The following is a 25,602-nucleotide window of genomic DNA, read 5'->3' on the forward strand; positions in this document are numbered from 1 at the left end:
TGAGATTTGAGTTTCGAACAACCCTGATCCCTGAGTACGCCCCTGTCTTCTATGGTACTCGGGGTCGAAAATCTTCGAAAAGTCGAAATATGTTGGGTGCCATAAACGAGAGCCATTTCATTCTATTCATCGATATATATAATAATATAAAATGAAATGCTTGCCAAAGATTATATATATAATCTTTGCTTGCAACAAATCTGCAAGTCAAGACAGAAAGCATAAAACGAGGATATTAGTGACATTTTTTATTTCCCCAAAGCAAAGATGAATCTTGTTCAAAATTCAAGGTTATATTCAAAATTTTACGATGACGTAATGTCAAACAAACGTTACTGTTGAAGCTGTAAATAAATGTAACGATTATTCAGTAATTTCTGATTTCTTATATTTTGACGAAGAGAAGTTTGCAAGTGAAACTAATAAGTATACTTGGAAATATGCTGTGAACATGTTTCTCCACATTGAACATTGACTATAGTGTGAACTTGTGCCCCTTTGGATCAGAGTATTTTAATTTTAGATCAAAAAAGAGACCATAGTGACAGAAGTGAACTATATTTAGCATAAGCACTGCAACAAAAACCTCCAGTCTCGACCTGAGTTCCACTAATGTTCTACTTTGGATGTCAACAATTGCAACTTGATCATTAGTGCCCTTCGAAATGGATTTGAGATCAAGTACTAGATCTAGAAGATCTAAATCCAGAACCCCCTTTGCAACTACAGATTCTGAGCAAGTCTATGTTGAGGAAAAATATTCAGCAGTTACTCACTCTGAAGATATAAGAACTAGTTCAACTGTTGTCAGGTAAGAGGACTTGGGAAGAACAAAAATAATTTTATTCCATTCTCTCATTAACACAGTTGCACATCTATGCATCAAATGCGAGATTCATCAAAAATAAAGTAGGATACTATTCATCTTGAGTTTCTACAGGCCCCCATAATTCTATAATCTATACAGTCCATAAGGCTCTCATATCACCACCATGTCAGATATATACCTTGAGTTGGTCTAAAATTAAATTTTAGATTTTCATGGCCATATAATGAGGACTTCTTCGGAAATGTTTCTATTGGGTGTATAAAAAGTTGAAAGATGTTGTTTGAGATTTCTGCATACTTCAGGGTATTTCACTTCTGGGTTGGATATAGCATTTAAAAATAATTTTCGAGCCCAATATGGCTCTTAATTTTCATCAGAAACTAGCTTCAATCAAGGAAAACGATTATCTATTCAATGAAAATTTCAGTTGGATATAATGAAAGCAGATATGCAGAAACAGGAATCTGTGAAATGTTAATCTTTAAATATATATAAATATAAAATAAAACGATTTTTATTAGTGGGATAGCAGCAATCTTCAATTAAATCGTTACAATTTATACAACAGCAACGAATTACAAATCATAAATATAATGTATATTATGGTGAATTCACTTTCATTTCACAGGTTCTTTACAAATCATTGTAACATTGCAGTGAGTATCAATTTTCGAAACTATATCAAGTTTGAAGCAAAGAATAATTCAAAGCAAACTGTGATAAAATTTGAACATACACTTGAACAATTCATAGTCTTAATATTCCAATTTCTCAAAAACTGTTTGTGTATGGACCCCTTTAACATCCATATTTATCTCATATTCAACATCACCCAAAGATTATCATGATAAAATATGTTGAACATAATATCTAACCAGTTCGGTTTACTACTTCTTGGAAACATTATCCTTTACTTTTGCATCAACTTAATTTTTCACCTAATAAAACCTAATAATATTATATTACCTTCATTTATATATTGTGTGTGAGTGAAATTGAAGATATTAAGAATATTGTTGTTTATACAATCATCTATATTCAAGTGAGCATTCAAGGAAAGAGTTAATTTCAATGTTAATCACTATGTAGTTAAATAGTTCAAATTGTTATAATCCTCAACAATAAGGAAATCCTATGATTCAAAAAAAAGACAAATAAGTCATCATACTTTTCGAGAAATTTTTCATTTTATTCCATTTATTCAATTGTGAGTGGACTGATCAAACCAGTCTTCTTGTTGAAAGATAAAATTCATTTCCCTCCCAACAAATTTCAGGAGCAGCAATGGAAAGTCTTCATACGAAAGATTGAGTGAAGAGTTGAGCATAAAAAGTTCAGCTACACAACCTTCAGTCAATAGAAGGTAAGTTTATATCTATATGTATTTGCAGAAGATAATTCAAATTGATGTTTTGTGTTCTCAGGACTAGAAGATTCTCAAAATTATATAAAACATCCGATTATTCTTCTGAAGATGGAGAAAATGAAGTATCTTCAACACGAAGTATATCTGATAATGAAAAGAATCGTATATTAGAAGATGCTCGAAAGGCAGCTGATAATTCTACAGGAATCACAGCGCTTGGACTTTATAGAAAAGCTAAACAATATTGGGAGTAAGAAATATTCAGAAAATATTATTTTACACATGTTATGTTGTTGTTTGTATTAGCACCTTTAAAATTTTGAAGTATTTTATGAAAATTTTTTTTGTTTTTCAGAGAATACCCAAAAACAGACTGGACCTATTCTCCGTTCTCTAAGGACAGAGTAGAAATAGCTCCTGGTGTTGTAGCCATGCCAAACATGTCGCGTAGACATATTTCTTCCTACAATAAATATACCAATACTAATACTTACAGTGCGTCAAGTCCGTCCAGTTTTCTTAGAACACGTCAAATCTTAGAAACAAATACGTTTTATGGTGTGGTTAAGAAGAGTATTCTCAGAGTGTTGATATCCATTTTGAGCATATTTCACCTATTTTGGAGACCGTTCTCTTATGCTTTTAGATTTATACATTCAGTATGCATCACAGTAGCCAAGGGGATATATTTAGGAACAAGTGCAATTATGCTTTTGGATACATGGCTTCTGAGAAGTAACAGGAATTATGGGAAAGCTGCCGCTCTTACTGCTTTATGCCTGATACCGTTTCTTATAATTGGAGGTGAGTGGGTTTCTATCATACTGGTTTTTTTGGAAAATGAAAGTAGTCGACAGAAAAAAAACAAATTAAAAAAGTTCGAATATGTTTTCTGGCTGAATTTCTGATGCGTTTACACATACAAGGTGTTTTTAAAGGCGAGTTTTTTTTTACATAAGATTAAAGCTGGTCAAAATAAAGCGATTTGCCAGAAATCACCTAAACAAAACTCTCAGAATCATCCATTTCGAATGACGTAGATTAAGAATCCGTAAAAAGAATTGTTTGTGTGTGTAACAATGTAACAAGTTGTTGTTATGCCACAAATCGCAATTTTGAAGCTATCTAGCTAAGTATTATGCGGATCCACGATGTTTAGAAGCCTATCGGAAAAACGGTTTTTGAGCTATTGGAATTTTTCAAAAAATCTATATGGACGCTCTACAGTTCGCAAAAAAATCGCAATGCAGCCACATCCTAAGTTAAAGCTGTAATTTGGAAGTTTTTCCTTGACGAAAAACTCGACATTGTAGATTCCATCTCGAATATTTTATATTCAATTTTCGATGGAATTATTCATTTTGATAAGCTCTACCTTCTGTCAAAAAAAAGACCTTCAAAAACACCCTGAATATACCTACATTGATATTAAACAGACTTGATGGGTTTTTTCTTACTAGATTTCCTTTCAAACGTTTAAAATCTACACTATCACTTCCCAGCCAGCTCTCGTTACATGATTATTTATCCTGATAAATTTTTAGAATACTAATTAGCGTTATTATTAAAAAACCTGTATATTTCAGGTTTTCAACTTTATTTCTGTCTGGTTAGCGGCATACCCATTGCACCATCTTGCCACCCAAATTGCGGCAAAATTGTTATCTCTTACTTGAACTCCATGACAAATGACTTCTTCAGCGTTTTCAAAGCGACTTGATTTAAATATGTATTTTTTAATGTTTTATATTTTTTGTATGAAGTTTCTTTTGGTCATTTTCAAGTTAGTTTCGCTCTCTGCTGTTTGAAAGGTTTAAGCCACTTTGCAAAGAGAAAAATGGATGTTCGGTTCAATCTTACATATACATACGTTCGTATATATTTAGTTTTGTCCCCGAAAAATGTAAGGTGGAATGAAGATGTGAATGGAAATTTGTCCTCTATTTTTCAGTGCTGCTAAGAAGTATCTTATTTATTTAAAGAAATCGAAAACATCCTTTTTAATTAATATGATAATTTGCTAAACTGCTAAACTATTCTTAAATTCCTTTAGAATTAATTGAAATAATCAGTAGCCCATTCAAAGCTTCATCTCATCATCGCAGGAATATTATTTTAGAATCTAGTTGAACTAATATAATTATGTTATTACTATTACTATTTTTACAAGTTTTTGTATACACCCACTACTCGGTATCTTTATGTATATTAGTTTTTTATTTATTTAAATTATGTGGTTAGTGGTTTGTTTTTGATATTTCTGATTTTTCTTGGAGTATTTGGAAGAATAAATATATCTAATATTTTAATGTGTCTCATTCATTTTACCATACTGGTGGTAGGGTGGAGCAAAGATATGCCGTAAAATTAGTGTGAGAAATAACAAAAATTCTTAAATGTATGCAAAAATTTGATATTTCAATATCATGGGTAAAATTGAGAAAATTAGAACACAGGATATCCCATTCAAAAGATAGCCACCCTTTATTGTGCTTTGCTTTAGAAGCATGATCATAATATGGCTTAACATGTGATAAAAAAAATTTTCTTTGTTGGTATTTGAGATCTTAAAATTTTTTATAGTGGTGAAGAAAAAATAACTGAAAACAATTACAGGTTGGTGGTTATCTCTGACTACTAGAGAAAATAATTGGAATTCCATGGAGAACTTATTTTCTACTGATGGGGCTGACCAAACAGTAATCATAAATTCTAAGAACATAAGAACCAACGAACAAACTTACAAAAATCTTCATCAGGACTCAAGTGGATATAGTCTAACAGAAAGACAATTGGACGAAATACTACAATACATTAAGGCAAGCCTCAATACTAACAACGATATCGACTATCAAGAAATAACCAAAAACATAATGAATACAGAAATTATTCAGAATCTCATGAATGAGTACAAAGAAAATCATTTGATTTCTAATAAACAGGCCAACATCGAGGATTTAGTAGAAAATCAACGTAAATCCATTGAAGCATTAACAAATGAACTGAGTCAACTTAAAACTGAAATTTCAAATTTACAAAACCACCAAGCAAATTTGAATGAGAGAAACATGAAGATACATACAGAAAGTTCTCAAAAAATGGATTATTTCATGTATCAACTGAACAGATGTTGCAAAAAGGCTGTCAATCTTGAGTCCCACATACTCAAGACACTTATAGCGGATTTGAATAATCCCAACTTTCTTCAAAACCAGAAGGGGCTCACCAATTGGTTGAATTCACTTTTTGTCGCTAAAACTGAGCTTGAAAACCAAATATCACAACTTTCTGAACAATTAAAATCAAACTTTGAGAGCCTGCTGCAGAGCAACAGCAAATTTTTGATGGATCAAGTGAGAACCAAATTAAATTTTGAGTTCAATTTGAAGCACACAGAGGGACAAGTTAGTCAGGGTTCACCATCAGTAAACATAAGCGAACACACAGTTAGACAAATAGTTAGGGATACCTTGAAAATTTACGATGCCGATAAAACAGGTCTTGTGGATTATGCAATGGAGGCAATGGGGGCCCAGGTTATCACTACAAGATGTACAGAGAGCTATCATGCTGGAACTGCAGTGGTATCAGTTTTTGGACTCCCCTTGTGGTACCTCACTGCTTCTCCGAGAACTGTGATAACTCCTGGTATAAATCCAGGAAAATGCTGGGCATTTCAAAACTTTCCCGGACTTATCGTCATAAAATTGATGGCTCCGATTCGAATAGAAGCGTTTTCATATGAACATGTGAGTAGACTTCTTGTTCCAGATGGAAAAATCGATTCAGCACCCAGAGACATCGAGTTTTATGGTTTGGAAGATGAAAATGATAAGAACGGCGTGAAGATTGGAAGTTATAGATATGATTATAACGGTGAATCTCTACAGTTTTTCCCTTCTCAGAATTCTGATTCTGTATTTCAATACGTTGAAATCAGAATAATTTCAAATCATGGAAATCCTAATTACACATGCCTATACAGATTTAGGGTACATGGAAATAAAATTATGAGCTAACATGCGAGTTCATGTAAAGAATTATGGAAAGTGTCAAATTCGAGTAAAAGTAATATCAATATCGGTTATAAAGCAATATCTTCCCCACTACACACCATAAAATTGTTATATCTTAGGCTAAATACACTTTTTTATAATTATAAAAGTACAAATTTTGTAATATTGTTGTTCGTGTATTTTCTTATTGTTTCAATTCATTCTGTTCTTAGGGGATTATTTGGGTGTAAAACAGTGCCTTCTGTACAAAAACAGTAATTTTTTCATTTTGGACATTTTGTATTTAGAAATCATTTAAAGTAGTTCTGGGATACAAATAACAAAGACAACTTTTACAAGATTCCAAGCAAGTGATCTAGTGCCTTCAAAACAAGTCTGAAAAACAGAAAGTAAAACTGCAAAGTTATCTGTAGATTGCTTGACTAACATCAGTTGTAAAATATACAACACATTTCTTTCTGTTATATATCTGATTAAAAATAAATTGTAAATATGGTAGATCACATTTTTTTAGCCAAACTGTAGATGTATGAAGTTGGTGGGTTGAATAATCTGTCTGTCGACTGTTAAGTCCAGAGTTACCAGAATCTGCTGTATTATAATTTATTCAAATCTACATATAGGTCTTTACGATGCACATGAGGAAATTTTTTTTTACTGATAATGATATCTAACTTATTCTAGTCTGTGATTTTTCTATTTTATAGGTACAAAAAAATCGAATGGGTGAAAATCATAACATTGTTGTTCTATTAATTGATTTTGTTTTATTTTTTATTTTATTTTATTTCATTACATAATATTCTTTCAGTCTATAAACTTTTATTCTCCTGTGAAGAGAAAATTGGGCAAATCAAATTCAGAAAACCACAATGGCATGACTTGAAATTTCTATTGTTCACAATTTCATGATCAATCAAATTTATTTGAATGTATGACTCTCATTCATGTAATGTATTTTTTTATACCTAGGTATTTGGTGTCGTTTGAATTGAATGGAGCTCGTGAATTAAATCACAACAATTTTCCACAATGCCCAATTTTCTTAACCAATATCAAAGCTTAATTGTTTTATTGTTTGTTCTTGACCCAAAAGTAGTAGCTCCAAATTAGTAAATAATCTAAAAAAATCTATTTTCCTGAAGGCAATTGTATACATGACTATAAATTCTGTAAATTGTTATTTTGGATGTAATTATCTTTGTTTTTCTGCTTTTTTTTGCACAAATTATATTTATATTTTTAGTTTTAATAAAGCCTTTTTGTATGAGTATTTTTTGCATTCAAACGACAAATTTGATTTTGATTTGCTTTTGTGACTGCACAGCTACGAGGTATGGTAAGTATCTACTGAAGTCGAAGATATCCATATCTGTAATCAACCTACCTATTGATTATCTCAAATATAAAAACGTCAAGCTAAAATCTTCCATATCACACTGTAATTTCAACCGAGCTATGAAGGGTAGGGACTATCCTCCATAAACCGAGCAAAGCGAAAACTGTAGGTGAGACGGTGAATCGCCATACTTAAGTCATGTAGCATGTTCCAACCATAGATAAACAACACGTACTAACATGTTCGACTCTCAGTACGTGTTGGTACTGGTATATTCTTCGCCTTCTGTGCTGGTGGGGATCGTCAAGCCGCACAACTTCCAACTACGCCTGTAAGTTTTCAGATTCCCTCTTTCTTTAGATAACCTGTGGCGTGATTTTGGACAAATATGCAAATAATTAAGTCAAAACATAACCTTACTCGATTTTCTGTAAGCGAAAGTCAACGTATTTGAATAGATTGCAAATGAAAAGATAAACTGTTTGGAGTAAGTATAGGTATCCATTTTTGAAATGGCAAGCGATACGACACGAATTGAGATTTTGGATCAATATAGAAGCATCTCCAAAAAGTTGAAGAGGTAATGCTGATTAATTAATTGTTAACTGTAATGTAGTCCTATCGACTTTTAGAACTTTTTTCAAAAAACCTAATGAGCATGAAGCTCTAGAATCATATGTGGATCTAGCTAGAGAATGGGAAAACCTTGATTTACCAGCTTATGCAGGTTTGAGTTGGCATGCTGCAGCAAAATGTGAAAATGCCCTTGGAAATACAGTAGGAGAAATAACTAACTTGCTGCGATCTGCTAGATCATATGCGAAGAATGAAGTGAATAATTTACAAACAGGTTGTATTAGCTTGGAATGGGACATGTTGCAAGTAAGAATTCTGTGGAAATCAGGATTCAATCAAATGAACGAATATTCTGAATTTCCAGGCTTCTTTGATATCCTACACTTCGGCAATTTCAAAGTATAAGAAGGATTCACCACAAGCAGTGGCTCTCAATTTAGAAGTAGCCAATTTATTACGAATAATTGGAAAAAGCGATTCAGCTGAAAATTTTCTGAAAACTGCGTTAGATCACTGTGTCAACGGGGAATCACTGAAAATATACTGCTTGAATTTACTCGCTTCAAACTATATCAAGGCTGGCAATTATGTAGCTGCTTTAGAATCATTCACAGAAGTACATAATATTCTGCAAACATTACCAAATAATGGAGAAAATGCTCAAATTCTTATGGAATGTGAAATCAACCGAATTTTATTGTTACTGATATTGAAACCACCCCCACAAAAATTGACCAGCGATCTAACCCAAGTTCTAGAAAGATACACATGGGGAGATAAAAATGACGATAGTATCAAAAGTGAGTATATAAAAATTGTTTATTGCTACCAACTTTATATCAAAAATCTATGTAATTCAATGGAGTCTTCACTGAATTCATTCGATTTCAGATTGTCAAATGAGCGAGTATATTTTCAGTCTGTTAGAATCACTAGTTACCACCTGTCAATCTGCTGATACTAGTTCTCTGAATGACCTGGAAAAAAAACTGTGGCCTCTTTTGAATAGAAATCAACGGGACTTACTCAGAGTTTTAGTCCAGATATATTACCTATAGGACATCAGAAATCTTGTAAGAATTTAAATAAATCGTGTTCTTTTCTATGTGAGGCAGTGGTTCCCTAAATCATGATTTTAAGGAAGAAAATGGTTGCCGTCGATATTTCGATAGGTAGGTATAAGCAAAATGATATGCTAAGTTCCTGCTCAATATTCAAGAATTTTCACAAAAAGAAAGATTAACCTCCCTTCTCTTTGTAAGGATAATCCCTTCCCAAATAGACATAATACAATAAATATCACACAAGTTTTAATGAAATAAACAAATTATCAATCAGTATTTTAGTATTAAACAACATTTAAATTAAAAGTAGTTTAATTCAAGTACCCTTAAACCATTTAGGAACTTTTCCACTACTATTTGTATTCCTTTTAACAGGATTACTCATTGAATCAGAATCTTTACTGCATCCAGCAATGGGATTCTCATCTGATGATTCCGCTATTTTTTTCCTATCCCCGTTTCTAATCATTTGTGCTGCTAAGCTTGCCATGGAGTTGGTGGTAAACTTATCTTTAAGATCCTCTCGAATAAATTTAATTTGATCATTCCTATACTTTTCATCTAGTCCAAAATGCAATAAGGCAACAGGAACACAATCAACCTCTAATAACATCTTATCCTCTGGTAAAATGTATTTTGGAGGGGTAGTGTAGAGGTAGAAAGGTATATTCGCAACAGCCAAGTGTTCTTTCACGAATTCAGAAACAGTTTTTATAGAATCTTTAGGTGCAAACACACCTTGTAAGATTACACGATCAGGGAAAAGAATTCTTATGATACATTTTCTATATTTACTGAGATGTCTGAGCTGTTTTTTGGATTCTTCTAATTGACGTAAAGCAGCTGTGAGTAGAGGTCCACCTTCTTCCGCTTCTTCAGCATGTTTCCTTACGTCTCTCAAAATTGTTTTTGCATCATTGATGGTAAGATTGAAGAAATCGTCTGGTGGATCATCCATTGGTCTCGGGTTGCTGCTTTCTATATGATAAATCAAACCATGTCTCACACCTGTGAATGGAAAATCTTCTAATTTCATTTCTTTCATTCTTTCACTTTGAGCTTGTTCCATCACTATAGATCTATCGACTTCCTCATTATGCAATGATGAATCTTGACCACTTTCTAGATTTTCAGTTTCCTGAGGATCCACATCCATGGGAGAACATTCCTTGGTAACAACTTTCTCAACAATCTTCTCCTTAGCTAATTTCAAGATATCAGGACGAGCTGAATAATTTTTAGTTTGAGGTAATATTTTATCATCTGCTGCCTCTTCCATTTTTGGAGGACTTTTCTTGCTTTCTTCTACTTCCACTGGTTGGAAAACTCTCTTATAAGGTTTCTCCACAACTGGTTTTGCTGGTATAGTATTAGAAACATTAGCCTGAGTTTTAAGTTCTTCAGGAGTTTTATGGACAACACGTAACATAGCTCTACCTCCTGTTAAGCCCAAGCTACGTAAATCTGTTCGGGAAAGGTCCTCTCCATATATCTCCCTTCTCATGTAAATCACAACTGGATTTGATTTTTGACTATCGTATAATGTGTTAAGTATATCCTGTAAGGTACTAGAAGGAAGAAATGTTCCCAGAACTCGACTACCATCTTCAAGGTTCAAGGCAACCATAATTTCAGAGTCTTTTCGGGATTTGGTTGACGCAGCTAGTTCTAACTGTGCATTATTAGGCAAACCAGAAAACTGGACAGTTAAAGATGTATCCAACACTTTATTATGGTGCTTAATGTCATACTCTGAGGAATTAAAACCTTGCTTTTTACATACATCTTCCAGAATTTGCAGAATTGTTGTATTCAAGTTGCATTTGACTGTTTGTCTGCGACCATTTGGAGCCAAAACGGTAACAGCCCTAGAAGTCATTGTTTTTAAGGCTTAGTTATGATCTATTTTATGAATTCAATAACTCAGAAGTTTTGGTCATGAGTGAAGCTTGTGAATTTCTTTAAAAATGTTCATGAAAATTGTGTTACAACCAGAATGATTCAACTGAAAAATTATGACAGGCCACAGTGATTTGTGTATCTAAAAAAAGACGATTTCATTTGAGAAACCTTGAACTATTATTTTGCTTTATCCATTTCCATTTAATTATTCATGGAAAAAGTTAAATAAATATATATACATTCGCACTACTTTTTGACAATGATATGAGATATGACATCAATCAAATCCTCTTTGCTCAGCAAAAATTGTAGAAAAACTCAAATAGCAGTTTACTTCTTCACTTATGTGTATTTGTTATTTTACATGATTTGTAGGTGAATGACTTACTGAAAATGGATTATAAAATCGAACTTTTTGAAGTGGAAAATAAATTGAAGAAGGTAACCTGAAAAGTAGTATGTTTATGCGAATTGATTTGAATTAATTTCAGGAACAAAATAATTTGTCTTTGTTGAAAGAAAGATTGGATAAGAGTAATCAAATAACTAATGACATTGATTCCATTTTAAATACATTCGAAGAACGCCTCTCGAGATTGGAGGATACCATATTACCTGTATATACCGAAACAGAAATACTACAAAAGTCTCAAAGAAGTATCCTTTCTCAAATATTTATTGAAAGAAATCAATTTCTTGGCCTAGATAACAACTCTCTTATATTAGTGATGTTGCTGTTGAGTTCTATTAAGATGTTCGATTTTGTGTTACGATTGATTTCCTTAAAATTTTCATCATAGATATTGATGCAACTATCCAGCTTTTAGACAATGTAATAAGTTTTTATGATGTCTCAACAAATGTTGAAGGCATTATCGAAAAAGGACCAGGTGAGGGAGCATCAGAATTGGAACCATATCTACAGTCTTTGAATCAGTTAGCTGCAGCGCAAAAGTATTTCGAAGAACACATTCCACAAAGTGTAGAGAGGGAAAATGTGGTAAGGGCAGTTTTCATTGAAAGCCTCAAATCATTTCAATTGAAGGATATCAAGAAATGTATATACAAGCCATTAAGCAATGAGCTGTTGGAAAATTTCTTGAAAAGCAGTTGCTATGCATCTTGATACATTGATTTATTATGTTACCCACGATTGATGCAAAAACTAATCATAATCTATTCATTTCCTTGAGCATCATGGTATTCGTTAATCACTTGTGACTTATGAGCCATTATTCACTGGTCTATCAAACTTCATGGTCAAATCCAGTGGCGGATTTACCATAGAGGCTAAGTAGGCTGCAGCCTAGGGCGGCAGATTTCAGGGGGCGGCAAATTTTGGGACAATTTTGCTTGCACTAATTATAGAAACTGAAATACTTGTATTTCATAGATATTTTAATATCTATCTACATCTGATTTTCCCTAATTATAAAAAAAAAACTGACCAAGTAGTGCATCATTACTATTTTCCTGTTCCACTCTTATTTCGGCCGCTTTGGACTCTATACTGAAATTTCGTGAGGTTGAAAAATTTTGGTGTAACCAGATTCTGAATCGTTGGGATGTGTTTCTTCGGCTCCTACGAAAACACAATTCAAGAAATGTTTGTCCAGAAGTTCGTAGCTATGGCTCTATTGCCTCTATTTACAAGGTGAGCAAAATTCGTTGTCTACTGAGGGGATCTCGAGAACTATCAGAGCAAGATGAAAACGGATGACACATTATCTAGCTCTTTTTTCATGACCAATCCAATTCTGAAAAGAGAACCGGCCTATCATTTCTAGATTTTGAGTTATAATCAAAAATTGGGATTTTGACGAATTCGAAAAGTTCTCATAGCTTTTTTGTGTTTGAAGTTACATATCTGAAACTTACTTTCTTAGTCACTTTTATACATAGATTCTACTGACAGAATCTTCTTTTCCAATTCAAAAATTACAAATTCAATTTAAAAAAACGAAAGTTCGCCTAATGCTTCGAAATGAAAAAATATTTGGAGCTCGTCAGTGGATTCTACGTAAAAAAGGGTCTGTAGAAGGTTCAAGTTTCAGATCTGTAACTTCAAAGACAAAAAAGTTATGAGAACTTTTCGAAATCGTCAAAATTTCATTTTTTGCTAATAACTCAAAATCCGTTTTCACCATTCTTTGTTTTTCTGAGCTCGAAAATGTGTCATCCGTTTTCTTTCAGCTGCCATAGTTCTCGAGTTTCCCTCAGTAGATAAAGAATTTTGCCCACCCTGTATACACCATCGACTTATTGTTCGGGTGAGAGAAGCTTTTTTTGCTTGAAAAAGGTGAAAAGTTAGGTACCTATGAACCACATTGAGCCAAGAAAAGCTTAACGCTTTGGCTCTTTCGTGTATACAGTCATAACTAAACAAAATTTCGTATGACAACATCGCAGAAAGATATTTTAGCAGCGGGTTTCATAAAACTTTGATTGTGCGATCAACGCTTTATTTCTAAAACGAAATCACTGAAACTTTTTCATTGCTGAATATATTGAACAAGTAGCAATTGAGAATAATTAAAAGGACGTATGAACATAATTTGATACGAGAATGATATTATGAATGATCATGACTGAATTATCGATGGAAAACAAATTGACGTCTTCTGTTGATCAATCAAGCGTTGATTCCCTGATCAAGCTTTATGAAACCCTAGGTGAGACTTTTATGACTTACGTTCCTATTTAATTGTCATCGTCAGTTAGATTGTGGCGATATAATACATATAATAATATGAATAGTAGGGAAGGTCTTTTCTTTTTTGTGTCCCTGCTTAGTTACAACCCCCTGAAGATGGCGTCCGAAAAGCAGTTTTTGTTTTTTTTTATTGAAAATCAATGAACTTTCCTCAAGCAGATATTTTATACGGACGGGAAGGCATCAAAAAAATTTTGGTTCTGTTCGTCTATGATAGGAAGGGGTAGAAAAATCCATCCCTGATCCTTGCTTCGCAAGAAACTTTTTCGATATTCATATCTTAAAATAAAAAATTAATTTTGGATAAGTTAATCCATTCTCAAAAAATCATCTTGAGATTTTTGTCACATATACTCATCAAGATGATTGTGTGCACAAACGCAGAAATATTCGATATGCACTTTGCTTACGGTCTTTTTTTTCTGTGAATTTTCCCAAGAAACTACAAGAGATCTTATTTATTAGGAATAGATCAAGCTATCCAAAATCAATCTTTTATTTTGAAATACGGATATGGAAAAAAGTTTCTTGCGGAACAATGTTCAGGGGTAGCTTTTTCTAGCACTTTCAATCATAGAGGAACAGCACCGAGATTTTCTACCCCGCATAAAATATCTGCTTGATTTCGTTCTTGTCAGTTTTTCGATTAGCAAGAAAAAAATTGAAAACTGCTTTTCGGGCTGTAACTAAGCAGGAGGACTCAGAAAAGAAAATTGCATATTAAAGGTCCACCCTATTTTCTGACGAAGAATCACCCCCTTAATTTTTTTGCAACTATTCCTATGGACCATGTAACCATGTATATATGCTGTGCCATGCTTAATGATAATAAATTTCTTCTTTTCGTTTGATATAGAATTTATCTATTCTATTTTGAACTGTGTTCCCAGCAAAAATGATCAAGTTTACTGAATGTATATCACTGTGTGACTAATATCAATTAATATATCCAATACTTTACCTTATTAGAAGTCTATGACTAAATTTTCTTTCATTCAGAAATAAACGTTCTATTTCTTGTGAAATCTCAACTTAATCGTTGCGTTGTAAAAATGATCTGGACTCGGACACATCGATTCCCTAGGTCACAATAATACTGAATTGTTATTAGGACCAACGTGTACAAATCCCAAAGTTACATTTTCACTGACACAAAAATTGTCATTAATATTTTGAACTAAATAATTATGGTAAGGGCGGCAAAATTTGAATAGCCTACTGGCGGCAAATATGTAAATCCGCCACTGGTCAAATCACAGACATAGGCTCTCAACAATTTTATTTCTAGTAGGCTATATTTAATTTTATTGAAAATGGGATGAAATATTTTAGAAATAATATTGAAAGAGTGATAATGCCTCAAGTGGAGGCAATGAAATTGTATTCATTGCCTCCATTATTTCACCGCTGGCATCAATTCTGCCGTGAACTCGAACGCGTTCCTTCCTCCTCTTTTCTTACACGCATGTTGTCTGCAATAAGCAGTTCAGAGTACTGAATTAGAGGAAATATGGGACATATACCATTTTCTTCGTCTGGATTCTGATCTGGGGTGATTTGAACTGGATCTCCTTGCATACTAGATGGCGCTCGACTACTTGATAATACTCAGAAGCTCATATGTACTACATACCAGTATTTAATTAAGGTCCGTCGATTCCGAGCGTTTTCCATCGCAGCAGTTGTATTGCTCTGACGAGGTCAAATGAGACTGAAACCATGGTCAGCATCTACTCTTCTTCAATGGAACGTTTTCCCAAACTCTACTTCGTCGCGTTCGTTAAGGGTCATCTGCTTAGTAGCCCTCATAATATGCTTGTTGAATTGAAAAAATATTTATAAAAATAAAAAAATCAACTGGAAATTTTGAATGAAATAAAACATATGGTGTTTTGTAGACTACTTTATTTGAAAAGGGAAGTGATAAAATCAACTCTGAGTTCAAATCAATTTTGGATAAATACAATACCCCAATGTTGCCAGTTGTACTTCTAGATCTTATAAATATGGATGGTAAGTTGATCAAATTTAATTATTGATAATTGTTAATAATCCGATATTCCATTGCTTTACCACCAAGTGTAGAGAGTGAATTAGTGAATAGGTTTGTTCGTAGAGTGGTTTGCAACGGTTGTGAACTGTACAGAGCAAGCGCAATTCCATTTTAGTGTAGCGAAAATTCATTTGCGCTTGCTCTGTACAGTTCACAACCGTTGTGAACCACTGTACGAACAAGCCTTATATAAATTTAGCGAAAAACAGTAGTTGTTTAGTGATGCTAATATACACATATATGCATATCGAATACCACTTAACATTAATATTACTACCTTTCGTGTTTCATATTTATTCTGTTTCCTCAAATCTTTTTGGTTGATGATTTTAGATAATAATAAAACACAAAAGTTTCCCCCACCACAATTTCCCGAAGAAGCGAAGGCTAAGTTGATAAGAATGTCAAATTGGCTCTTGGATCAACATAAATACAACCACCTCACCGTTTATGGTATGGTAAGAGGATATGTTCTGCAACGTTCTCTTACAATGCTGAAAAACCACCAAAAATCTGTTAGTGGTGGTAGTACCCATGGAGTATCTAGTTCACCGATGATGGTGGGTTCCTGTAAATTTTTTGTACTTTTTCTGTACTTGTTTTTAAAAATAACATAGCTTGAGCGTTATTATTTTATCGTAACAAATGAAATTTTCGAATTTTTTTTTTCGATTTGTTTGAAATCGAGGAAGATATCGTGGATTATCATCATGAAGTTTTTGTTAGAGATAAAAACAAAATGACAGATTCTATTCAACCAGTTTCGGTTGATTCTGTCAAAAGTCAAAATTGAAACTTTCAAGATGGCTGCTATAATATGGCGGATGAGTTTTGTAAAGTGAACTCTAGCCATTTAGAGTTCACTAGTTTTGTGTTTATGATCCAGTCCGATTCAGGATTGGTTTCTGGGGGTTTCCGGTATCGGAGATTATGCTTCTTCAGTTAAAATTAAAAAATTCAAGATGGCGGCTCCAATATGGCCGACGAATTTTGCGTTTGTGATCCGATTCGATTCAAATTTTGTATCTGGAGATTTTCAGGGTCGGAGATTATGATTATTTTGTCGAAATTTCAAAAAAACATTGTAAATAAACTATTAACACATTACGCTACATTCAAAGAACGAAAAGGGGGAAAATAATTTTTATTATGCGAATAATGAAGAATATGAGTAGAAGCGCTTAATAATCTTCCTGACGCTCCACATTTTTTACTCAAACCCTTCATTATTAAATAACCAAGAAAAAAATTATTCTCCCTCATTGAACTCTATGCCTTTAATTATTGTAAGCGTGGTGTTAAAACAGTTTTTTTACAATACATTTTCGACTTATTTTAGCGGTCCAAATTCCAAAACAGACATGAACCGTCAAGAAAGCCTTCCACTAGAAGATTGCAGCAAGTATTTCAAGGGAAAGCTAACAAGATGCTACTGAAGGCATCCCAAACTTTTGAACACTCCACAGGTTTCAACTTCAGTGGAAGACGATCCTCATCTCATTTAGATACATCGTACAACGGAGAGGAAGTGGACAACGAACAGGAGATGGAAAACTATTTACTTTGTGTCATAGCTTTACATAAACTGATGCAAGTAGAGAAAGATTTGATGAAACAAATAATTCCAACGACTCATCAGCCTAGTGTGTTTGAACTGATTGTTAAAGATGCGATGGACACAATAGTGCAAGACGGGGAGGTACATTGCATGTTTATAATCCTATATTTTATATAGATGGTTCCACTAAGATTTATTATTTATGACACGATGTTTACTTTTAGAGTTTCGTTCAGAGGGCTAAAAAGTGCATCGGTAAACATGAGTTTGGTACAGTTTTGGTCATTTTTCCTCTGTTGAAACAACTGAGGTCCTTGAAACCGGATTTCGAGAAGACTGTTAATGATTGCGATTTAAATTTTAAGCCAAAGTTCAATTCTATTTTGAGCATGCTTCATTCCACAGTAAGTTAAATTGATTTTATGCTGGTTTTTGTAATTCATTCAACAATTCTTAGGTATCGTAAACTAGAGAAATGTTTCGTCTTTTAGGGTTCTAAATCATTAGATGATTTCATCGAGAGTCTTAAATCAGATTCTGTGACTCAGTTGCCCAGCGATGGAACAGTTCACGAACTGACTAGTAACGTGATAACATTTTTAGAACAATTATTGGATTACATTGATACTATAGGCGTGGTGTTGGCCAATGAACCCGGATATGCTCAGCAATTGGTCAAAATGAATGTGACCGACGAGAACAAAGCCCTGCTGGGATTGTATATCAGTAAGTTATAATATGAATATACAGGTTCGCAAAATAATCCTATTCGTTTCGGTTTTATTTGACGTAGTCAGGGCAACACAACCCTTTCCTCGATGGAAAACTTGATTATTAATTCTTGCGCATAGGCGACATTCATTTCAAATATAAATTCAAATTAGCACTGTTCTATCTGATCTCATTGTTAATCTTACGACCGGTTTAATAATTGTGCCCAAGGTCGCTTTTATTTTAAAAGCTTCCGTTGACCCTACTAAAAATGACATTAAAGGAAGCTTTAAGCTTGATGTGACTTTAAATTTGATAATGAGCCTGGACGATATATTTGGGGAGCCCAAGAGGAAAATTCGGGATTTACTCGAGCGTGTCAGATTAATATAAGGGGAGATACCTTGGACCTCTAACAAAAATTAGACCTGTATATAGGGGGAATTGTCTAGGACAGCCAGTCAGAATAGTAAGAAAAACGATCATACATACTCGAGCGTGTCAGATTAAGATATATGTGGTTAATTACATGTTGAAAAGTATATATTCTCTTAATCTGATAATTTAGGCTTGACGAAAATGTGTGGGAGGGCGCCAAACTTGCAAAAAAAAAGTTCCTTGTACATTCTCGAGCTGGCTTTTGTCTTATTTTGAAGCTAATGATTCACGAATAACGAAAAAAATATAATCTGACAGTTTCAGCAAGCCGAAACAATAAAAATTGGTCATAGAGGTCACAGAAATAAGTTTTTTTGAATTATCTCCTCTCCTGGGCTCCAAATTGTTTTCGCATTCATTTCAAAGATTGTAGAGCGTAACATTTTCTACAAATTTTGTCCTAAGCAATTTTTTCTACCTTTGAACATTTTTGAGAAATATGGCGATGAATGTACAGGGTGAGCTAAATTGGTGATACTTGAACTACAACTTTTCAACCCAACAAGATAGAGAAACATGAATGTACCCTTCATGTCATCTCTTCTCGAAAAACTGATAATGCCATCAACTGCATTCCTCTGTTTTTAGTTATAGGCCAAAATTAAAATTTGGGCGATTTCAACTGTGGTCATTATCTCCGTTTCTGTTTGTGCTAGGATGTTGAAATGAAGACATTATACAGACACTTGTTTTATAGCAATTCAGTGGCGTACTATGATTTTTTCCTACAGGTTTATTTGCTGAGTTATAACATAAAGTTGTGTTTTTTCTTATGAAAACAGTAGTTTGAAATGACTAAGAAAGAATCGCCATTTTTTAACCGTTTCAGAGATATATCATACATCGCCCTCAGTCTTTCTAAGTCATTTTAAACTACTGTATTCATAAAAAAATACTTCCTTATGTTATAGCTCAGCAAATATACCTGTTAGAAAAAATCATAGTACGCCACTGGATTGCTATCAAAAAAAGTGTCTCTATAATGTCTTCATTTCAACATCCTAGCTTAAACAGAAACGGAGATAATGACCAAAGTTGAAATTTTAATTTTGACCTATAACTCGAAAACAAAAGAAGATGGAGTAATGCAGTTGATGGCATCATTAGTTTTTCGAAAAAAGACGACCGTAATGCGCCATGCATTTTCCTCTATCTCGTTGGGTTGAAAAAGTTGGAATTCAGTTATCACCAATTTTGCCCACCCTGTACATTAGACTGGGTTTCTACAATGACCTCGGCCTTTCGCATGTGTAGCTAAGCTCCTCGCCCTTATCGCCCTCTAACTCGAAAACGGTTAAGCGTATGCAAAAGTGCTTCAGGCAAAAGTTGTATAGAATTATTACAGTTTCAATAATGAATACACAAACGATTAGAGGTACAGGAAGGGAGATATTTAAAAAAATGCCTGAAGGTGCACACATCATAGAACCTTTTTTTCTTTTCACCATCTAATCTTCAAAATTCACTAGGTCTCCACGATGCTCGAGTAAATGCCGATTTAGCATCATCGGCTCCCCAACTATTAGAAGTTTAAAATATTATTTATGCTTATTGGATTTTTCTCTGATAGAAAAGGTTCTGGTACAGCTTAATCACACCCTCATCAGTAAAAGCGAGCAATATAGCGATGCTGCCTTGAAGTCGATATTCAGACTGAACAATAACAATTACATCTTGAAATCCCTTCAGCAACGCAAAGAACTCTTGGATCTCTACAAGATGGCCGAGGCAAAATGCGTAGAGTATTATTATAATTCGATACAGGATCAAAAGAAAGCTTATTTGCAAAGGTTTGTCTTCGTGTTGACGAATATTCGGTAGTCCATTATACGCCATTTCATTTTTCAGCTGGAACAAACTGTTGCATTATATATGGGACGATAATGCACCAGTAAATCTCCTGCACGGTGAGCGACTGAGGGACAGGGATCGAGGAATTATCAAAGAGAAGTTCGCAGTAGGTTTATTTTTACGCTTTTTTCGACTATTCCAATTTTTCCTGCGTTAGATGTTCAAAATTGCTTTAAGTAGTCATTTAAAGCAATTTTTTTCGTATCGGTACCATTCTACAATTAGTAATTGAGTTTCATTTCAAATCAGTACTTCGTTATTTTTAAAATATTGAAAAAAACTCAACTGCTCTGGTAAATCCTGAATGTTTTTCACAGGGTTTCAATAGGGAAATAGAAGAAATATCTAGAGTTCAAAGAGGATATTCCATACCTGACGTTCAGTTGAGGGAAAGCATAAAACGGGATAATAAGGAGTTGATTATCCCTAAATATAACGCCTTCTTCAATATGTGAGTAATTTTTCAATGTGCAAATTTGTGGTGCCAAACTCTTGAATTTATGTCAAGTCGCTTAGGTAGTGTTGGTGTAAAAAAAGTTAAACAACGGTAATGTTTCTAATATCTGATTCGTTGTGTTGTGTTGATGTATCGTGTAATACTAAGCGTCTTTTCAGGTATGCCAACGTGCAGTTCACGAAAAATATCGATAAATACATCAAACACAAACCCGATGAAGTGTCTAACATAATTGATAGGTTCTTTGACGTTGCTGCTTAGAAATTCCATATATACGACCTAGTGATAAGAGAAAAATATTTATTGCGCATAAAAATATTATATATACATTTATTACATATATACAATACCATGGACTTTTTCAATAACCTCTCCTAATTTCGATCCAATATCTCTATTAGTGTAGATTTTAAAAGCGGCGAATAAACAGGTGCGTAGTTGTTCGGGTAACATACTCGGGGAAAAGTATTGTATTAATCAGTGGCGGCTCGTGCTCGTGAACCGGGACCTTTGGCTTCTCAGTCAATAAAACATTTTTAATTTATTATATTGAATAGCGCGCTATTTTCTGAGATTAATTTTCATTGAAAATATGTTCCAATATGTAAACCACTCGTCGAAAGTTGAGGATATCGCATTAATTTGTATTTTCCGTAAAAGTTTCAGTTTCCTTGCAATATGTATTGTAGAGTTTTTCGGGTTAGAAAAATAAGACTTCAAAGAAATGATGAAGTAACAGTAACGGCATTCAGGTCAGAGGATCTTGAAGATAATGCTTAACGTATTGGTATAAACTGGATTTCTCCAGCAGTAATCACCAATGTTCGCCAATAGCTGAATTCTAAAGGAAATTGTGGGACTACTCCGTTGTCAAACTTTCAGTGTACCTGCTTCTTTGTTCACTTTAACCTTTGACGCTTGTGTTCTCAAGTGAGTGGAACTCTTTTCAAACAGCCTCTCGATGTTAGATTGATTTGATGGAGACGTCTTCTGACTGTGCTTAGGGAAATTGAAGTATGTACCTGTGTCATTACGAAGACGTTGACAAGCGGTCTTCTACTGACGTTGCAGCACGTAATATACCACTTCTGGGTCTTTGACGAATAGTTCTAGTGGCAAAGTACTATGGGAGTAAACGTGATGTCAGATTTTGGCTAACATTGAATGAATCGTCTACTTGCACATGTCTTTGATCCAGTGGCGGCTCGTGATCTAGTTCACTAGGGGGCTACTTTTAGAACAATAATAAAAATATGAAATTTTAAAACCAGTTTTCCGCAAAATTTAATGCAATTTATAATTCTTTTTAAAACATACTTGTTCTCATCTACTTGCTCGTTGTGCTTAATAAAATATTATTCCGGTAAGCTGAATCTAATTGGGCAGCGATATTAGTCGTAACCAGAAAAGCTAATTCTGTCGAACAATTTACATGCTCGGCAGATAGCTCATGATTCTTAATTTATTCATTGAGGTGCTTCAAATCTCTAAATCCTGCCCTTGCCCATACGTTATCAATTGTCTTGCGTAAGAAGTTTTTGGAGTTTTATCTGCCTGGGTTAAATTTAAATCGGGAGTCGGTCTACCCAGCAGTTTAATACGGCTTTTTTCCGCCAGCGAAAGCCTCGCGAAATCAGTTTTTGAAATATTTTGAATACTATTGTCCGCCATGATTTCAAAACGTAAACAAATACGAGCACACGCTATGTTGTCTATACGCTAGCCGGCAGCGGCTGCGGCTAGACTGAAGCGCATAGGGGAAGGGGCGACTTTTATCGTAGCCCTTTTACTCCTTAAAACGACCGACACGAAGAGTTGCGGCTGGAGCCGAATGACTGTCCGAATGCAAGAATTCGGGGCTACACGATTCATCGCCCATGCAGGGACGAACTGCTAGATTTTATGATTGAAATGAACAAAACTGCAGGAGTCGCATGAAAGTTCTACATCAATAAATTATATAAATAACCGTGGAATGTAATATTTTCATTAAAAATCGTATGGGAAGGTAAATAGCATAAAAGGATTGATTTCTTGTGATTTCTTGTATGGGGGGCTGTAGCCCTATAGCCCTCACAGACCAGCCGCCACTGCTTTGATCAGACTGAGCATGCCCAGTGCTCTGTTGGCATCGTCATCGGATAAAACTTGTTTTGGTATAATGAAAATTCGATTTTTAATTACTTAGAGCCGTTTGATCTTATCGAAAATGAATAGATGATACGGATTATTTGCATATTCGGAAATATCCTCAACTTTTAATGAGCAGTTTGTTTTATTGAAACCAACCTGGAGATGAGGAGTTATTTCTCACCAGTAGGATTTAACTGGCTGAAAGTATATTCCATCAAAATCCAATATATGTACAATAATTTCGCAATGTTTTATTTTCTTTAATTTATCCATTATTTTTTCGATCTAGTACTAACCCCTTCCAAAAGTTTAGGTTCACCACGAGGCCACCTACTAATGAGTAACGCTGTAAGTGAAACCAAGTTCAGAATAGCCTCCTCTGCTATACAGAGTAAGTGAAAAGTTACGCACGAAATTAAAATCTTCGGTATTTACTATTTCTTAGAAAAATACTCGCATGGGAAAATTTTTATTTTAAATTACGCAATATTTCATGTATAATTGAGGTGTTTGTGATGCACCGACCATGAGGCGTGGGGGATAGTTTTTTAACATTTTGTGCCAGAAATGGATGGATCTTTTAATTATTGCCATTGAGTATTAACCCCTGAAGTATCAACTTACTCAAAGTTATTGCTGAGGATAATTTGGTCATTGATGGGTTGTTCTAGTTATATCAAATTCTCTTTATTATGGGAATGAAATGCTTAGGCAACCCTAACTTTTTGTGTTTCAATTGTTGCTGGAGATGATTTGGTCTTTGATGGGTTGTTTTATCAATCTCTCTTTATTATGGGTAAGAAATGGTTAAACTCCTTTTGCGAAATTTACCTAAGGTAGCCTCTAGCCTTACAGAAAAAATCCTAATCTAACCTAACTTTTAGTGTTTTGATTGTTGCTGAGGATGATTTGGTCATTGATGGGTTGATTTTTATTATCCTTTCTTCATTATGGGTGTCCCCTACCCCGCATAAAAAATCCTAACCAACTAACTTTTTGCGTTTTAGTTGTTGCTGAGGATGATTTGGTCATTGATGGGTTGTTTCACATCAAGCTCTCTTTATAATGGGAATGAAATGGTTAAAGGTCTTTTGAGCAATTTAGTTAAGGTAGCACCTAGCCCCACAGAAAAATTCCCAACCATCTAATTTTTTGTGTTTTATTTTGTGGCTGATGATGATCTGGTCATTGATGGGTTGTTTCATCAACCTCTCTTTATTATGGGTATGAAATGAACTCCTTTTGAGCAATTTACCTAAGGTAGCCTCTAGCCTAGCCCCACAAAAAAATCTTAACTTAACCTTTTGTGTTTTAATTGTTGCTGAAGATGATTTGGTTCTTGATGGATTGATTTAACATCCTCTCTTTATTATGGGAATGAAACGATTGAACTCCTTTTGAGCAATTAACTTAGGGTAGCCCCTAGCCCCACAGAAAAAACCCTTACCTAACCCAACTTTTTGTGTTTTGTTGCTGAGGATGAGTTGGTCATTGATGGGTTGATGTTTATTATCCTTTCTTGTTTATGGGAATGAAATGGTTAAATGCTTTTTGAGCAATTCACTTAAGGTAGCACCTAGCCCCACAGAAAAATTCCTATCCTAACTTAACTTTTAGTGTTTTAATTGTTGCTGAGGATGATTTGGTCATTGATGGGTTGATTTTGATCAGCGTTTCTTCATTATGGGAATTAAATGTTTAATTTCCTAAGGTAGCTCCTATCCCCGCAGAAAAAATCCTAACCAACTAACCTTTTGTGTTTCAGTTGTTTCGGAGGATGATTTGGTCATTGATGGGTTGTTTCACATCAAGCTCTCTTTATTATGGAAATGAAATGGTTGAAGGCCTTTTGAGCAATTTAGTTAAGGTAGCACCTAGCCCCGCAGAAAAATTCCTAACCAACAAACTTTTCGTGTTTTATTTTGTGGCTGAGGATGATTTGGTCATTTATGGGTTGTTTCATCAACCTCTCTTCATTATGGGTATGAAATGAACTCCTTTTGAGCAATTTACCTAAGGTAGCCTCTATCTTAGCCCTACAGAAAAAATCCTAACCTAACCTTTTGTGTTTTAATTGTTGCTGAAGATGATTTGGTCCTTGATGGATTGATTTATCATTCTCTCTTTATCATGGGAATGAAACGATTGAACTCCTTTTGAGCAATTTTCTTAGGGTAGCCCCTAGCCCAACAGAAAAATCCTTACCTAAACAACTTTTGGTGTTTTGTTGCTGAGGATGATTTGGTCATTTATGGGTTGTTTCATCAACCTCTCTTTATTATCGGAATGCAATGGTTAGTTTTCTTTTGAGCAATTTACTTAAGGTAGTCCCTAGCCCACAGGAAATTTCTTCTGGAATTTAAAACTTCAAGGCCCAAGATTCAAGAAGTATTTGGATCTGAGTAAGAATAATGTTCTATTGTTGCCTAAGGAAGCATATGATGAGAATGGGCTTATCAGAAACTAAGGAGTGTAGATTCTGTGTAGAAGAGGAGGAAACTCCTGTTCACCTGGTTATAGAATGCCTCGCCAATTCAAGCCTGCAGAAGAAATGTCTTGGAGGAGAAAATTATAGGAGGAATGAGGACTTAGCCTC

At 34.3% G+C, this 25,602-nt stretch overlaps 4 protein-coding genes across 5 annotated transcripts; 3 read left to right on the forward strand and 1 right to left on the reverse strand.

Annotated features, from left to right (window-relative positions):
- Nucleotides 1–119: 119 nt before the first annotated feature.
- Nucleotides 120–7,481, forward strand: LOC123317127 (sun domain-containing protein 1-like). 2 transcript variants are annotated; one of them, XM_044903513.1, is made up of 5 exons: nt 120–811; nt 2,106–2,192; nt 2,254–2,445; nt 2,551–2,999; nt 4,812–7,481. In XM_044903513.1, exons 1-5 carry the CDS (start codon nt 666–668, stop codon nt 6,212–6,214), a joined length of 2,277 nt encoding a protein of 758 aa, XP_044759448.1. In that variant the 5' UTR covers nt 120–665; the 3' UTR covers nt 6,215–7,481. The 2 variants fall into 2 exon arrangements, with proteins under 2 accessions (XP_044759448.1, XP_044759449.1); XM_044903514.1 differs by lacking the exon at nt 120–811 and adding an exon at nt 1,669–1,814.
- A 509-nt stretch (nt 7,482–7,990) lies between these two features.
- LOC123317132 (40-kDa huntingtin-associated protein-like) lies at nt 7,991–9,496 on the forward strand. The gene is made up of 4 exons (XM_044903519.1): nt 7,991–8,130; nt 8,183–8,432; nt 8,491–8,926; nt 9,018–9,496. The coding sequence occupies exons 1-4, from the start codon at nt 8,063–8,065 to the stop codon at nt 9,182–9,184; spliced, it is 921 nt and encodes a 306-aa protein (XP_044759454.1). The 5' UTR covers nt 7,991–8,062; the 3' UTR covers nt 9,185–9,496.
- Nucleotides 9,422–11,334, reverse strand: LOC123317129 (tether containing UBX domain for GLUT4). Its single transcript, XM_044903516.1, has one exon. It carries the CDS (start codon nt 11,067–11,069, stop codon nt 9,507–9,509), a length of 1,563 nt encoding a protein of 520 aa, XP_044759451.1. The 5' UTR covers nt 11,070–11,334; the 3' UTR covers nt 9,422–9,506.
- Nucleotides 11,335–11,339: 5 nt separating this feature from the next.
- On the forward strand, nt 11,340–21,225 carry LOC123317128 (exocyst complex component 7). Its single transcript, XM_044903515.1, has 12 exons — nt 11,340–11,533; nt 11,584–11,749; nt 11,893–12,092; nt 15,704–15,818; nt 16,192–16,418; nt 17,198–17,557; nt 17,641–17,820; nt 17,908–18,142; nt 20,136–20,355; nt 20,414–20,522; nt 20,734–20,867; nt 21,032–21,225. Exons 1-12 carry the CDS (start codon nt 11,486–11,488, stop codon nt 21,132–21,134), a joined length of 2,097 nt encoding a protein of 698 aa, XP_044759450.1. The 5' UTR covers nt 11,340–11,485; the 3' UTR covers nt 21,135–21,225.
- The last annotated feature ends 4,377 nt before the right edge of the window (nt 21,226–25,602 follow it).

The sequence above is a fragment of the Coccinella septempunctata genome, chromosome 7 (genome assembly GCF_907165205.1).
Source record: "Coccinella septempunctata chromosome 7, icCocSept1.1, whole genome shotgun sequence".
NCBI lineage: Eukaryota > Metazoa > Arthropoda > Insecta > Coleoptera > Coccinellidae > Coccinella > Coccinella septempunctata.

What these genes read in the sequence shown, in the direction of transcription:
- LOC123317132 (XM_044903519.1), top strand. Translation starts at nt 8,063, where the DNA reads ATGGCAAGCGATACGACACGAATTGAGATTTTGGATCAATATAGAAGC. An exon ending in TGGAATGGGACATGTTGCAA is followed by an intron (nt 8,433 to 8,490) that starts GTAAGAATTCTG and finishes CTGAATTTCCAG; the next exon opens with GCTTCTTTGATATCCTACAC. An exon ending in AAATGACGATAGTATCAAAA is followed by an intron (nt 8,927 to 9,017) that starts GTGAGTATATAA and finishes ATTCGATTTCAG; the next exon opens with ATTGTCAAATGAGCGAGTAT.
- LOC123317127 (XM_044903513.1), top strand. Translation starts at nt 666, where the DNA reads ATGGATTTGAGATCAAGTACTAGATCTAGAAGATCTAAATCCAGAACC. An exon ending in CAACCTTCAGTCAATAGAAG is followed by an intron (nt 2,193 to 2,253) that starts GTAAGTTTATAT and finishes TTGTGTTCTCAG; the next exon opens with GACTAGAAGATTCTCAAAAT. An exon ending in ACCGTTTCTTATAATTGGAG is followed by an intron (nt 3,000 to 4,811) that starts GTGAGTGGGTTT and finishes AAACAATTACAG; the next exon opens with GTTGGTGGTTATCTCTGACT.
- LOC123317128 (XM_044903515.1), top strand. Translation starts at nt 11,486, where the DNA reads ATGGATTATAAAATCGAACTTTTTGAAGTGGAAAATAAATTGAAGAAG. An exon ending in TGGAAAATAAATTGAAGAAG is followed by an intron (nt 11,534 to 11,583) that starts GTAACCTGAAAA and finishes AATTAATTTCAG; the next exon opens with GAACAAAATAATTTGTCTTT. An exon ending in TTATCAAAGAGAAGTTCGCA is followed by an intron (nt 20,523 to 20,733) that starts GTAGGTTTATTT and finishes TGTTTTTCACAG; the next exon opens with GGTTTCAATAGGGAAATAGA.
- LOC123317129 (XM_044903516.1), bottom strand. Translation starts at nt 11,069, where the DNA reads ATGACTTCTAGGGCTGTTACCGTTTTGGCTCCAAATGGTCGCAGACAA.